Source organism: Amia ocellicauda, chromosome 4 (assembly GCF_036373705.1).
Source record: "Amia ocellicauda isolate fAmiCal2 chromosome 4, fAmiCal2.hap1, whole genome shotgun sequence".
NCBI lineage: Eukaryota > Metazoa > Chordata > Actinopteri > Amiiformes > Amiidae > Amia > Amia ocellicauda.
The window spans coordinates 10911798-10928253 of NC_089853.1; the positions used below are offsets into that span (position 1 = coordinate 10911798).

Genomic DNA, 16456 nt, shown 5'->3' on the forward strand with positions numbered 1-16456 from the left:
CTCCCATAACAAGTTTATTGTAGTGGTGGATCCTTTGGTCTATGTGGAATAAACCAAATATCCATGATCTAAGCTGATGTATGAAGTACTGTGGACACAAGTAAATGCATATAAATGTAATTAATTGTACTTTCCATTGGTTATTCAAATGAAATGTTGCAGTAGTTGACTTATAGATGTTGCCTGAGGCAGTAAGGCTAGCCACTGTGCTCTAATTTTGTATTTTTCTTTTTCTTTTTTCTTTTTCCCCCCCCACTGCAGGGCTGGGCAACCACATGCCTGGTGCCCATGCGGATTGTGATTTTCTTCGGTATGAACATGAACAAGAAACTGCGGGCACGCTATCTGAAGAGACAGAAGGCGAATTAAAGGCAGAGAGGCCCGTGAAGTCTCGGCTGCCCTGCCGCTTTTATCACGGAGCAGGGCGCAGGGGGATCTCTTACTCTCCTGATGGAGGTCAATCAAGAACCAAAACCAGTATAATGCACGTGGCTTGCACAATTTTTTTTTCCCAATATTTTTTTTTTTTTTTCCTCCTTTTAAACTCTTTGAGATCCGGCCTCTGGATCTGTTTGAGGTGTGACTGTGGGATTGGGTACTTTTTATTGTTGCACAGTTCTCGTACTATGGTTCGGGCCTTGTCTGAAGCACAGACTTATACAGGAGTCGATAGTTTTAAGACCTCTATCAGGCTGGGAATTCATGTATTCAATATAGCCCACAAAGGCTGCAACTAGTAACTGTTGGTAAAGGAAGAAGGGAGTCTTTTTTTAAATGCCCTTTTCAAATTAAAAATTGATTTGTAAATCCTACAGTTATCCTAACCGTTCCATCTAGCCGCCGCAGCTATTAGCACTGATGCACAATCGTTTTACTGTGTATGTTTAGTTTTAGACCATTTTCAGGGAACAGAATTGTTAGGTTCTGCTCCGTGACACTGTGTTAATGGGTTGAGTAACAGGTGGGCAAGGAGAGTTAGAAAAGCCTTTTTTGTCCAAGCTGCTGTAAGTTCAGATATTATCTATTTAAACAAATGTAACTTTTTTTTTTTTAAACTTGTTTTGACCTTTATGTGTAGTTACTCATAAAATTGAAGTTTGCTATATGACTTTGTAGATCCCATGCCACCCTCTAGGAAAACTGAAATCTCTGTAAAACCCTCATACTCCTAGGGCAGCACTTTTGCATGTTAGTGTATAAGAGAAAATAAAACCTATCCATCCATTTACACTACCCTGCAGTATTCTGACATTCCAGTGACGCATTGCATGATCCTGGAGGTGAAGGCAACGTAGAACATCTGCAATGAGCTGATCACACTGACACTGAAATGGATGACTTGTTAAAAAAAAAAAAAAAAAAAAAAAAAAAAAAATCCAAATGCAGTCAGTGGAATTTCAAATCTAAATGATGTACTATGTACATGTACTAGTTCATACATAACCTTATGCACTGAATTAAATGCAAAAGTGTTGCTTTTTGGAATGGGTAGACTTTTTTTCTTGCTTTTGTTTCCCTCCCGTTTGTCGACTTGCAACCTGTTTCGTATAAATTATGCACTTATCCAAAGGATACAAAAAAACAACTATCCTTTATAAGACAAACTAATTTGATCTAATTGGTGGCTTTATCTAACTGTCAGTCTGAATGCAAATGCTATGGTACTTGTAATCCAGATCATCTCTACAGCTGGACCTAGAACCAGCCTGTTATGATGTAAAGAACAATGGTCTGTAGTCTAATGTTCACTTAACAAAACCCACCTGTATAGGAATGAGGGTTCAACTTAGAAATGTACTAATTTTATTTTTTGTGTGTTTACTTTGAGACTTAATTCCTTGCACTTTTTCTTGTGCTATAATGCAAAAGGGGTGTGTAATGGTACAGAATTTTTCTAACCTATAGCCTTTCTGCTTTGATTTTTCACAATTGAACAAACTAGTTAATGAAGTCAAACCCTGTGTGTTAATGAGAATGGAGAATGTGTGTATTGCCTGTGCTGACTGGCTCTCTGAGATGCTCCTCCTGAATAGATTTGGAAAAAATGAATAAAACTGATGACTTGAGAATTTCTAGCAATAAAAGCTTCCTAAATAAGTCTGGTGTGTTTTTGTATTACTTTTAAAACTAAAGCTTCAAATTTTTTCATTTTCTTTTGGAAGCCTTTGTACTAATCCACTCTTCTCACCACTGCAACTCCTTTTCCAGCACTGGAGAGATGTAAACTAACATCTGTCCTCCGTTTAGTAAACTGTCAAGTCCTCTCCATTGGCTGCTTTTCACACGGAGTCCAGAATGCAGACCGCAGAGTTGCCAATAGCGCCATGGACTGGAAAACATTGCTCTCCTGTTCAGCACAAGCTGTGGAGCTTTGGCTGAACTCGAGATCACCTAACTAAAGCAGCACTGAATTGCTGCAACTACTTGCATTAAGCAGCAAAACTTGTCACTCTTGCAACCACCATAAATCTAAATATAGGGTCTTTGGGTTTCCACTCCCCCTTTTTATTAATTTGAATCATTCCATAGTGGCAATTTAAAGCATACATTTAAACCTTAGACTGTCCTGTCAAGACTTGTAAGGATTTTTGAGGTTAATGATGGGACCTTGTGCTTTTTCTTCCAGATTTAAGAGGCTCTCACTAAATTATACAATGACTATGTAATCTAACCCTCTCAACCCGAAAAATGAAAACCACTTTGACTTCCATCTGTGGGACTCTGTACTATAAACTTTCAGTACTACTCTGAAATTATTCCTTTTAAATCCCAGCTAGGGCTAAACTGCTCTATAAAATATGGGTTTGCATCGGTTTGGATTCACTAATTCAGATCCAGTGGGTTAATTTGTTCCCAGCAAGAGGCAGTCAAACAACCATTATAAACCAGAATCGTATGCTTTGGTATTATGGTGTCTTACTTTTGTACATACTGGGTTGCAATCTTTGGTCATTTATCTTTTGTATTGTGTTATTATTTGAATGTTCATATTGTATTGAACCATAGAGAATGTTAATGTGTGGTCTTGCTCAAATTTATAAATGCAATAATACTGGGTTTATTGGCGAGGGGCAAAGCTCATGTATTCATGGTCCCATAATGGTCCCAAAACACCCAAATAAAGGCTGATGCTATATAACAGGGGTCTCCAACCCTGGTCCTGGAGAGCCCCAATCCTGTATATCTTCTAGGTCACCCTAAATCACCAATTTCTAAATACTAGGAACACATGTAAGTTATTAATCAATTAAGCAAATCAACCATGGGAGCTCTTGCTCAGAGAGGCTGCAGGTATTCTGATAATTGCTTAAATGGTTTCTAAATTACTGAATTTACCAAACCATAGCTTCACTGATCAGACTGAAATACTTCCAGGCGTTTATAAATTGGCAATAGAAGGGTGACCTCTCAAACCTGCTGGATAGGGGCTCTCCAGGACCAGGGTTGGAGACTCCTGCTATATAATATAAAACGAAGGCACTGCATCTGCAAGTTAAACATGTGATACTGTATGCCGCTGTTAGGAAATATAAATATTAAAGTTCAAAAACTTAAACTCTTCACATTGTGGTGTGTGTGGTGTGGTTGATATTCTGTTCACAACACCATAGCTCATACACCATTAAATGCAAAATTCCCACTATTATAAATATTAATTCAATGCGACACTGTTGAAACCTATCTTCTGAAAATATATGGCGCAAATCTGTTTATCAATTGATAAATGTTTTTTAACCTGTGAAAATTGTAGCCTGAAAGAAGCGCGTCTTTTTAATGAATTGTAAAAGACAGTAAAACGAATAGTCGAGTCGACTGGTAATGAGCAATTAATTAAGTATTTCCCAATGATCAGAGTCTACTAGAGCTTCAGTTTTGCTAAAAAATAGTTTATACCTAACGTGGAAGAAATTATTCTTCGAATGATTTTCAAGACAACTAAATAGTATTTTTGGAAATATTGATGTGTTGCAATGTTTAAGAGCATTTTAAGTATCTACAACTTATAAAAGACATTTGAAATAACGTATAGCATACATTTGAATTGGGGCTAATGCATAACAACCTAATTTATAACATTATGCAGAAAGAATATGTCTTTTTTTTTTTTGGAAACTAGCAAGCAAAGAACACAGCCTGCAAACACGTCGGACATCCACTCGTCTCTGAAAAGAGCAGGAACCTTTGAGCTGTTCTGCGTTTCCGTGGGCCGGGGACGGGGTTTCTGGTAACACGTGGTTGTACAGAGCTGCAAACATGAGCGATCACAGGTTTGTTTTACACTGGCTTTTAACAATTGAACATATTCCTGGGATATAATTGTTTTAGATACTTACACACATTTTTTTTTAATATGTCGTGTCTGCAGATTGCTCTTGTCACGTCGTTGTGTCCATTGTTATAGAAGGTAGTGGAGAAGAGCCGCCTGTAGATCTGTCTACCTCAATTGTGGACGAAGATTACATTTAGCAAACGTACGTAGTGTGTTGTAATAATGGTTGAACTTGATCTGGTTTATCAGAAATAGCCATTACACACACAATGCCGATTCATAATCTGTTTTTACAACCAAACTAAGAAATATAATCGATTGTCACTAGGTGTCAGTAAAACACCGAGTCATTTCTCTTGGTGTTTTTGTAGTTGGATCAGTGTTGTATAGGCTATATCATATTATTATCATTGTTATTAAGAGTTTGTATTTTGATACAAAACAACGTATGGAGTTAGCCTATTTGTACCGACTTTTGATTATAGAAACTGAATAGGACACTACATTTACTTGAGCAGCAGCAGCAGGGCAGGCCTGGCGGTAATGTTGATGTGTTACACAGACAGTGCAGTGTAGTCATTGATTGATGCATTCAATTATTGCGATTTCTTAAAGTATGGAAGCATATTGTGGACTTAAGTATATACATAAATAAATGTTAAAATGTTAAATGATTAAATGTATACATTTCAGCATGTATTTATTTATGTTTTTAATTAAGTGCACTGTATGCTTCCATACTAACCGTGTGTGTGTGTGTGTGTGTGTGTGTGTGTGTGTGTGTGTGTGTGTGTGTGTGTGTGTGTGTGTGTGTTTCAGATCAGTGTGGCGCTGAGGTACTGAATATCTAATGGCAGACAAGAGACAACGAGCCCGAGTCCAAGGTGCCTGGGCAAAATCTCTCCCCAAAGCCCCTCGCCCTCCAGGTATCTACATTGGGTGATTCACACTGCTCATAATCATTGGGCATAATAAGACTGAATGAGATGGGGTAGGAATAGGAATGTATATATATTTGTGGTCTATTTTAAGTAAGTGAGAGTCTGCTTTCTGTGTATATGATTTTGGCAGAAGATTCAGGAAGGATTAGCTCACCTTTTGCAGCCTGGGGGTTGGCGGAGAGGAAATTCGAGTTTCATCAGCCTGTACAGGTGAGGTGGCCTATTAGTCTTAGTGGATTTATTATTATTATTGTTATTATTATCACACATAGACAAGAGGCAGGAGTGTGGTTTGTCAGCTCCATTCCTGACCCAGTCTCTTTGTTCTTCTCTCTCTTTGTTCCTCTCTGCCAACAGCCAAAGCGGGAAGTCCCAGCAGAGAAGGTAATAGAGTGAGTATTGATGGCTCATTCCTCCAGCAGTCAGCGTTTCTTATTCTTTGCAGGTGAAAATAAGAACCAAGTTCAGCAGGTTAGATCTGCAACCAGGAAAGCAAAACAACAACTAAAACAACCGTAATAATAATTCACCTTCAACTTCTAATATAAAATGTTAAAATACATTACTTTGGCTTTCGTCAGCGTTATCATATACAAAATGCATTTAAAATTGTGGATCTTTGGGACATGTTGTAATAACTGAAGCAAACGCCAGACTCCCAACCCCCTGCCCCCTGCCCCCTGCCCCCCCTTCCAAGCAAGATCATTAGCCCCAGCTCAGTAGCGATCTGGAGGATACAAAATGGCTACTGTACTGGCCGACAAAGCATGGTAATAGGGGGAAAGGTTCAGTGTGAATGTTCTTCTGTTTGTTTTTTTCTGCTGCTGTGTAGGAAGGAGGGGGAGTTTGTGATCAGCCATGGTCCCACTGGCATCTCCAGGTGAGCTCTCACAGCCTGCCTGACCTTAAGTAGTAAAGACCTCTGTTTCAACAAACCCCATTAGAGTCAGAGTCAGAATGGTTTGGCAAAATATTTTAAAACTCAAACAATATGTATGCACCCATACGATCAACATGTGCATGGGCAATGTGCATCATTTTAAAAACAGATGGGATTTTATAGTTGTTTTTGTTGTTCTTTTTAAATCCTATTTCTCTGCACAGATTTCAATTGGAACTGATTTCCACCAGAGGGGGGCAGTGCAGTGTGTTTGTATCTGTGCTGATCTGCCTCACACACACACTGCTGCAGGCTTTACGGGTTTCTTTGAATCATCCATCAGTCACTGGATAGAGATAGACCAGGGGACACTGGCTCTCCAGGACCAGATAGCCCTGCTTTGCATACTGCCCTGTAAACAGATTATACACTGGACGTCATATTAATGAACTCTGACTTTCAGGGCCATGACAACCAGCATTGAATTCAAATTGTTCATTTGCAGGCATAACAATGGGAATTAAGGTGAAGTGGAGTAAAGCGTTTAGTTTAAATGTATCCCTTTACCTAAGGTGTCTTACAAGTTTTAGAACAATATAATAAAGTAACAATGCTATATTCACAGCATTACACTGTATTGCACAAATGCTTTTGGAAGGATCCAGACAGTGACACGTAAGGAACACATATCACAAGGAACAGAATGGCTTTCCACATTCTATAGCATTAATGTTAAGGCAACCTTAAATTACTTTTCAAGTGGTTATATCATCTGCATTTTTTCTTTTCCTTATTAGAATCTAATATACATAGGCCGTAAATGAGTGCAGATGGGAATCAGATTGGCATCCCAGGACTCTTGCTCACTGACCTAACATTACACTAAAATACAAGTGAGATACATCCCCACCTCATTTCCTGTCTTTTGGCTTTGAGGGTCGATTTCTTAAAGTAGTTTTTGCTGGATATAGCTGGCATGTTGTTGTAACTGGTCTTATCTAGAGTATGGACAATAAGGAGACAAGGATCGTAATTCCTAATATGGTATGCTAACATGTAACAGGAAGTCTTTTGGGGAAATGTAGTCACGTGGGGGAAACAAGTAACAAGGGCGACTATATAACTTTACACAACTGAGCGTTTGAGACATTGAAAGCAATTGCTCCCCAGAGTTTAGTCAGAGAGAGGTATGTTGCCTTTGACCCTGGTTCTGGAGTGCTGTGATATCTTCTGGTTTCCATTCCACCTGAGTTCTTACCTACCTAATTCAACTCATTATTGACCTATGTGGACACACACAACATATCTCAGTTTTTAAGGAGCTGAGGATTCGCAGAGACCTATGGTTTGAGATTGTTGTGGGACCATAGTGTTGCACACCTGATCTGGTGTCAGTTACAGGCTGCTGGGAAAGGGGGGGCAGGGTGCTCTTTGAAATCAGTCGTGGAGGCTTGTGTCAGTTTTCTAAAAGTTTTGATGGTGATATATCTGTGGTGTTTCCCACTAGGCTCCGTGTTGTTCCCTCCTTCCTTCCCGTGTCCGAAGCAGACTGGGCATTTGCAAGGCTTCACGAGGAGCTCCCGTGGCAACAGAAATGTAACGTGAGGCAAGGTTCGGCCTTTTGACTCGCCATCTGTGTCACCCCTCACTCATTCGCTCTTGATTTCTTTGGTGTATTTCACTATTTCTTTCATAGGGTGTCTTTTTAGCACATATAATCATCACATGTAAGGTTGTAGTTTTCTAATTTATTAATCTGTCACCTCTGTACTTATGTCATTTTTTGTATGTTATTGTTATTATTATTATTATTATTATTATTATTATTATTATTATTATTATTATTATTATTATTATTATTATTATTTTCAACTTACTACTAAGTAGTGTAGCTTTAAGTTAAAATAAAAAAAGTATAAACAATTTTCAGTTGGCTCCCGCTTCCACCCCAGAGCTTCAGTGTGAACACAACACGTCTGTGAGTTGCAGCACTGTTGAGTCATCAGGGAGATGGAAATGTGCATTCTAATGAAATTGATTAACAAGACCTCTGTAGATTATTTTTGGCATAGAAATAAGAAGAAAACATGTATACAAAGACATTTAAGTCCTGTACAATTACTGTAGTAGTACCTAGTAGTAGTTTTATGAGTCACATTAATACAACACTTTTGCTTGAAAAATGCTCAGTGCAAAACTAAGTAGTACAGTGGCTTAATAACATAGTCCTTGTACATGGAATAATGATCCAAGTTGAAGTATATTACATTGAAGTAAAAATACAGTGCAACAATGAAAATGTTTCACACTGTCCCTTTATGTTGTATTATTGTATTGATAGGACAAAGTAATGCTTTGAACAAAGTAATTGAACAAAAGTGACCCAACAAAGTGATTGGCCTAGTCCAACATAAACCCTGCTGTTTTTGCACAAGGGTTGTTGTGTTTACTTGTGAATTCATTATTCCTTCCATTAAATCTTTTGTTTTCTTGTAAACTTAAGAATAATATGTGGCTTTTGCCCAGACTGAGCAGCAGTCACTATGGCTTAATTAGGCACTTTTTATGGCTAGAACTGTAAATAATGGCATGTTTAAATTGTATTTTTTGTTTTGGATTTCTGATAGAAAGTTTATTTGTGTTTAATATGTTATATACAGTATATATATATGTACGTACATACATACATACACAGTGGATTATTATAGTATTATTATTATTAACTATTTAGTTTCCAATAAAGTAATTCATAATTATACTACTCTAAATTGGAACACTGTGTTTCTGAACCTATATTGAGTTGCCGTTTACTGCTTTCACCTTCACTGGAGGAGCTCTTAGAGTAACATTTTCTACATGCGTGCATGCATGCATGCATACATTCATACATACATATATATGTGTATATATGGTGATTGTATTTGATTGTTACAGTCAGTAATTAGGTCTTACTATTACTCTGCACCACAGATCCCGCTGTTTGTGGACAAAGGTTCAAGATGCTGTCTCTCTTTCAGGAGTTTCCTATGCAGAGCCTAGGCTGACATGTTGGTTTGGAGAGCTGCCTTATACCTACTCCCATTCCACTCTGCAGGCCAACTCACAGGTATGGTCTGCCTGGCTCACTATATCACAAGACACTGACAAGGGCAAGGAAATGCATCGTGTTATAATAGTACAAACACAAGTTCCCTTTTGTAATTGCCATTTTTTTTAAACATACATGTCTATGTTTTCTCTGCTCCCAGCCGCCCCCCTGTGCCACGTTTGATAAGAGTTCAAAATTAAATTGTTAAACTTAACAACAAAAACCGAGCCAAGAACAAATTCTCAGACGAGAAGCAAGAACTTTCCCTTGCGCTGGACAAAACTGCCTGCCAGTGCCAAGCAGAAACAGGGGTCCTGTTCTCTTTATTGAAAATAAGATTTCCTCCTGTCTACATGCTGAATATAGAAGTGACTGTGTTCTACTGTGAAACTTAGCGGCAAAGAAAGGAGGTTGGTGATTTGGTTTATAGAAGGAACTTTTTATGGTGCAGTGTGACTGCTTTTGATTTTAATAATGTCACTATGAATTTTGGACACACCCTATAAGGTTAGAGGCATGGGTATAGTAATTGTCCGTGTGTGTGTGTATATATGTGTGTGTGTATATATATAAAATAAATAAATGCATCTGCAGCTCCAAATTTTGCCCAGGCCCATATCTCACACTGGTTCTTGTTTTTGTGTTTTTGTTTTTTTCTTCACTGTGTCAGTGGCATCCTGTCCTGCTGGAGCTGAAGCACCGAGTGGAGCTGGCGTCCGGTTGCTCCTTCAACTCTCTGCTGTGTAACCTGTACCGAGACTGCAAGGACAGTATCGCCTGGCACAGTGACTCTGAGCCCTCGCTCGGGTCCCGGCCCACCATCGCCTCTCTCAGCCTGGGGGACTCCCGCAACTTCCATATGCGCAAACGGCCTGGCCCGGTGAGGGATCCGGGGTGCGGCGGGGGCAGGGGACAGTGAGGAGCAGCAACAGCCCTGACTGCCAATCTTCATTTATTTGTTCTTTTTATAACAGGCTTATTTTCACCCACTGCTGTATCAAGAGACTAAGCAGCATCATTACTTGCAGTAATTGTACAACAAAGGAGAGCAGTGCTTTCTAAATCGAGTCCTCCAGGTGTTACAGCTCTCTTACACTGATCAAACAATGGACTTCAGTTGCTTCAGCTGAAAGCAGTGATAAACAAATTCAGTTAAATTGCGTAGTTAAGGGGGTTCCTTCAATCAGTTTAGGCAAATCTGGCCCTCAAGGCCTTTAGGGTATTGAGGTATTTGTTCCAAATTATGTATACTTTTTTTTTTTTTTTTTTTTGTCTAGGAAGTTGAGACATTTAAAAATGACAACTTTTAACCTACAAGACTGGGGCAGCTCCAGTTGAGTTGAACTTTGGTAATCTCAAAACATGATGAGGCTGATTTCAGAGCCTGTGGTATTAATTACATATTTGATAGTCCTTGGTAAAATTAAGAGCAGCATACAACATCATTTGAGTAGGCTATATTGTATGTATGAAAGAATTAACACACAAACTAATGGATACACAAGATGCTAGTATATTCCGACTTAATCATGCACGGGTCCCAGATGAGTAAACCCACTGACAATGAACATGCAAGGCACTATACACTTGTGCGGGGCCACGCCCACACAATCGGTAACAGGGCGTGGCTCACTAATGCTGCATGACTCAAATGCAGACAACAACCTCACCTCACTAACTCTGACTGACAGGTACAGATACCACCTGATGGGAACCTAAAGATGCAGACTGACAGACATACCTGTGGCAGAAACCCCGGCAGCCCCAACATACACATACCAACCAATCACCTATCAGTGGGGAAAAACACACAGCTGAGGAATAATTAGAATAGATAAGTGGTGTAATACACACTTGTTTTTGTGATCTGATTATTCAGAAACACAACTGCATTGAGGTGGATATGGGACAGAAATAACTCTCGCTACACTGACCTTGTATGCACGTGTATTCATTTAGATATTGACCTTATCTAGCTCTGTTTATGGTGTACAGGTGAACCACATATCTGAAATGAACCATACCTGTTGTGGGATAAGCATAATCGTGGCTTGTGTTGCATGATTAATATGTAATTAAACAGTTTGCCTTTTTTATATAAAGCAATAGATTATTTCCAAAAGTACTTTAAACTTCCCTTGCAGTTTGGAATATTTGATTCATGCAGCTAGAAGTCAACAACTAAACTGCAGTGTGTTACTGGAATCGTTACTTTTCAGGTGCGTGAATGAGACGTCAAACTGTTAGAGGTGTTTTACTCTGAGCAGTGATCTCCTGCTCTAGTCCTGGAGAACAACATGCATTCCATTCAAGCTTTTAATTATATAAGCAATGGCAGTTATTGACTTAAATGGGCAAAGTTAACCAAATAGGTTCTGATGGAAGATGTACTTTAAAACGTATCGACTGGGGCTCCCCTGAACCAGGGTTGAAGACCACTGCTATATGAAGTCATGACTGTTGCCTCTGTGCTCCCTTGCAGGAGGACAATGGGGACTACACTTATGTGGAGAGGCTTCGCATCCCATTGGCTCATGGGACACTGCTGTTGATGGAAGGGGCAGTGCAGGAGGACTGGCAGGTAAATCTGATGACCATTCAGAATCCCTTAGCTGGATATTTTGTTTCACTAAGCGGAATCCCAAACCAACCGTTTTGCCTTCCGGGTCTCGGTCCGATTATACTCTTCACTCCTCAGGCAGTTGGAACAGTCTTGAACTATTTTGTTTGGGTGAACCCCATGACAGGGTTAGTATTCACTGCTGGCCAACGGCAGGGTCTCAGACTTCAGATACCTCGTTTAGCTCTCCATACAAGCAGGTGACCCCAGTTGAAGCAGTTTTGTCCAGGCGCAGGCAAGAGTTATGGGAGGATTTGGTACATTTAAAGGCCTGTTTTTTGTTTCTACATCATGAGTTAAAGCTTTTGAGAGAGTTCTATGGGAAAACTGTGTATTAACAAGATGAGAACAGACTGAACAGAGTTCTGTTTGTTAATGTTGGCAAGGATATATCTACAATAGGTTATTTCTGAAACCAAGAGCTACATGCCAAAAATAATTAATGATTCCAGAATCAACAAGACGCACAAGTTTTATATAAGAACTTGGTTACCAGAAAACCCCTAACAACAACCGCAACAACAATCGACCTAGGGTGTCTCTAGGACAGGGTTAGGGAGATAGATTCCTTTCTGTCATAATTTCTTTCTGTGACAGCAGTTCCCACCTTTGTATCCTTTTTTGTTCATAACTGGATCTTATTCTGGACATTTTTTAAACTCATTAAATGAAAAGATTGAAGCTGGGTCCCTGCCCACTATAGTTTAGATCTCCTTCAATTGAACAAATATACTAACATTGTCCCTAAAGGTTTACATTCACAGTGAAGGCTGTAGGTGGAAAGCTTCCTGATATATCTTCATTCATGTATGTTTTAAATTGATTTCAGACACCTACATAATATATTACTGTACCTCCAAATAATGTTATTTTCCTTACCTATTTAAACCCAACACATAACTTACTAAACAAACTGAGGATTATTTCCAATATACTCTCTATCTGTCACTTGCTCTGCTTTTCTGGCTACATTGCTTTAGACTACGCATCTAGCACTTTGGAGCGGTTTGCTTCTTTTCTGCAGCTACACTGTGAACCAAAGTGCTCCAGTGGGAATTAGAGGCCTATTTTGAGGAACATTTTCCACATAACCTAATAAAGGAAAATGGACCATTCAGCCCAAAAATAAAACACACCCACCAAGGACAACCATTTGGCTGAGTCCCCTGGGAATATGAGAAGGAAAGATTAGTTAACAAATCATTTTGACATCCATCTCGCTATTTTGTGTAATGTTATGTCAATTTGAACCAACACAAGCTTAATGTGTTTAGACAGGCACAGACAACAAGGTGACAAAAGGCCAGCAGGATGCTTATGTATAGGGTGAGAAGCATTGAAATCCAGGGAAGAAGTGCTAAAACCATGCAGTGTACTAGTAAAACTGTAGTGTTCATTGGTTGTCATTCAGCATATTATTAGAAGATTGTTGCTGTCTTGGATAAGGTTCAAAGAAGAAGGACTGACGTAATTCTCAGTCTGGAAGACAATTCATATATGGACATGTCACGTGTCTGAGGAGTATCCCTTTAACCACCGATGTGTTTGGAGATCTTAGGAACACTATATAATGTTTAAAGAAGTGATGTATGGTTTGCCACAGGGATGTCTTGACACTTGAAAAAGGCCATGGTGCAGAGACAGGAGTGAGTAGGTTTCAGTATAACATTCATTGTATGTAAGTGAATTGAATAGCTTAAAACCAAATTCATAGGCTGTACTGTAAGAGTTTTCTCTCCTCTGTGCTTAGTGGTTTCATTAACTTTTTATATTAATAACCCAAGGTTGTGTTTATTTCTATATGTAAAGTGCTCTGTGGCAACTGCGAAGGGTGCTACATCAAATAAAGATTGATTGAATTATGGATGCCAATATGTGCTCGAGACAAACGTCCGCATAGCACAAGCTGATAAATCCCTATAGTGTACGCTGTTTGCGTGCGTGTGTGGGGGGTGGCTGAGAGCAGGTGCCAGAAATCAAGCATGTGTCAAATTAGCAGATGCTTTCACAGTTTGGCAAGTCCATGTTTAGTAAAGTTTAGTTCTCGACCATTCATTTTAAAATACAGTTTCTGTCACAGTGTGATTTCTGTGTCGGGACACTTTGCGTTTGCTAGCTGCCATTTGGCTTTTATGTTTTACAAGATGCATTCCATCGATGCTTTTCTGCAACTCGTCATTAAAAGTGCTATTATGACATTACCTTCAAAGACATAACCTTTGCGTGCACTCCCTCCTATGTAAACAATGCAAGAAGAGGTACGAGCATTGCGGCGTAGGTCAAAAGCATATATTCACATTTAAAATAGAGGAATAACTCTTATATAATCACACACTTCCTCTGCTTACATAAAGTGAGTCATAACTTGGCCATATCACCAGACATGACCCCTGTAAACTCACTGTTCCTTAAAACAGATTCTGTCTCATCTTCTTCATAGGGTGTTACGATGAAGTGCATTGTTGGTCAAAAAATAACTAACTCTTTATCTTCCTGTTGTCAGGTATTTAGGTTGAGGAGTTATGGTAAAGAAAATGACATTCTGTTCTCAGAGTGTCAGGTAATACCTTTAGATTTATGTAAAAGGGTAGGTTTTCACACAGTATGCTGACCCCAAACGCAAAGTCAGACTAAATCTATGTTACCCATATCACAAAGTCTTGAAAAGAAGCGTATAGGTCTTATTCTGCAATTTTCCTAAACCCCATACAACAGGTATGAAATTATCTTGACTGGACAGTGAGAAAGACCGCATATTCAAGGACATGATTTAGACCAAAGAGTCGAAAATACAACGTAACTAACTACTAAAGCAAGTATCCAGATCTGGAAGCCAAAGGGGGGATGTTCTGATGAGAGACGTTTGCAGTCGAATTATATAAACATACCCTTTCCCATTTCCTTTAGACAAGGCTGACTCATGTGAATTGGTAAACCAGGATCCGTCAATGTGTATTTTATTTTTTATTTTTTTTGTTGCTGTGTCCACATAATTTCATGTATTGTTCCCATTCAGTATCCTTCCTTTAGACATTCACCCTGTATCGAGTCCTGAGTACGACAACTGTACTACAGTTGCATGCATTTGAGCTAAATCACCCTGAACTGCATTTAACAAAAGGAAAGAAAATAAAGAAATATACATGATTGTGTTTTATATTGGTGGTTTGTTTTTGTCAGCATCAGGTACCCAAAGAGTACCACGACAGGGGCCCGCGGATCAATCTGACGTTCCGCACTATCTACCCAGAACCCGGCGTGGCCAGAAAATGAACCTGGCAGAGTACCTTTTTGTATTTTGAGAGAGAATCAATGGAGAACAGAAAAGACCCTCCTAACAGAACACTTACAGCTAGTAAACACAAGTTAATTCTTGTTGAAACGCTACAAAAATATTTTTCTTGGGAGGGGTTTGTTTTGTTTTATTTCTTTCTGTTCCTTTTCAGTACCAAATCCCGCTAGTTATTGAAAAGCATGACATTGAGAGGGGTCTCCCAATAAGATCTCCTAATGCAAATGTACATAGCAGGCTGGAATCCATAATAATCATAAAGCTTAATGGTAAAAGAATGACAGCAAGAATGGCAAGTTGATTTCTATATAATTTCACTTTGGTTCCTAAACAAATCTGATTTAGCTGTATTTTAAACTTTTATAATATGGCAATTAATGGTATGTGGTTTATATATAGGTAAGGGTAACTGCTAATAAATAAAGATACATAATATTAAATCTTTATCAGAGCAGTGAAGGTTTAATAAACATGTTCACTCTTTTTGTGTAAGGAATAAAATGTGAGATTTTGCACAATACAGTGAGTGGTAGTGCATTTTATTTATTTGTACTAACTATCATTGAATACCACAATATGATCCTCATTTTTGCCAAAAACCTGTTTTGACCTGGCTGTACACAAAAGGTGTTTTCTGGGAGGGATGTAGAATGACAGTCACTGAGATGATTGACAATTAACATCTGTAAAGAGTTTGTATTGATCAATCAACACCTGGGAAAGAAAGGAGGAAGCATTGATTCACCCATGAGAGATAGTCGAGTAAGCCATTCTAATGTTCTCAAGAATAATTATTCTCCTCTTTCTCACAAGGTGAATCAGTTTCCCCTCCTTTCTTCCTACACAGTGCTGATTAATCAGAAGCAACTCTTGCAGCTGTTTTGCCATTTTAAGTTCTTTACCCCTCCAAAAAAAATAAACTGTACAATGCTACTCAACATTCTGCGTGTTGACTTTTTGTAGGAGAGTGACTGTTGTGTTGGGAGAGAATTTGTAAATTTGTAAAGCTGATGTATACTGTTCTGAGGACAGCCTTACATGACCTTTGCTCCCCCTACTTATCCTGTTTATGTGACCTTTGTGCCCAAGACAAATGTTTGTAGTCATAACACTACTTGACTCTAACCAAAATATTGTGTTGGAATCTATAAATAGCATCGGTCTATGCCCTATATGAATTTATGTAAAGTTTTGCAATAATTAATCTCACACTACACTATACAAAATAGTAAAATAATGGTACAATCAAACTCAATGCAACTGCAGTAACTACCTAGTCCACAGTACTGTGTGCATTATAAAATTAAAAAAAAAATAAAAAAAATACAAAGACTCGAAAGTCTAAATCCAGAATAGATTGTTACA

General features: G+C 38.8%; 2 protein-coding genes across 3 annotated transcripts in view; both read left to right on the forward strand.

Moving 5' to 3' along the window:
* hsd17b12a (hydroxysteroid (17-beta) dehydrogenase 12a) overlaps positions 1 to 2097 on the forward strand; it is a 46019-nt gene extending 43922 nt beyond the window's left edge. The window contains exon 11 of the mRNA XM_066701018.1: positions 262 to 2097. Within this exon, the coding sequence (XP_066557115.1) occupies positions 262 to 369 (108 nt within the window). The 3' untranslated portion in view covers positions 370 to 2097. The remainder of the gene's footprint in view (positions 1 to 261) is intronic.
* Positions 2098 to 4162: 2065 nt separating this feature from the next.
* On the forward strand, positions 4163 to 15609 carry alkbh3 (alkB homolog 3, alpha-ketoglutarate dependent dioxygenase). 2 transcript variants are annotated; one of them, XM_066701021.1, is made up of 11 exons: positions 4189 to 4268; positions 4367 to 4472; positions 5090 to 5196; positions 5342 to 5421; positions 5569 to 5603; positions 6044 to 6091; positions 7599 to 7702; positions 9109 to 9197; positions 9850 to 10059; positions 11662 to 11760; positions 14980 to 15609. In XM_066701021.1, the coding sequence occupies exons 3-11, from the start codon at positions 5121 to 5123 to the stop codon at positions 15070 to 15072; spliced, it is 834 nt and encodes a 277-aa protein (XP_066557118.1). In that variant the 5' UTR covers positions 4189 to 4268; positions 4367 to 4472; positions 5090 to 5120; the 3' UTR covers positions 15073 to 15609. The 2 variants fall into 2 exon arrangements, with proteins under 2 accessions (XP_066557117.1, XP_066557118.1); XM_066701020.1 differs by lacking the exon at positions 4367 to 4472 and having other exon boundaries at positions 4163 to 4268.
* The last annotated feature ends 847 nt before the right edge of the window (positions 15610 to 16456 follow it).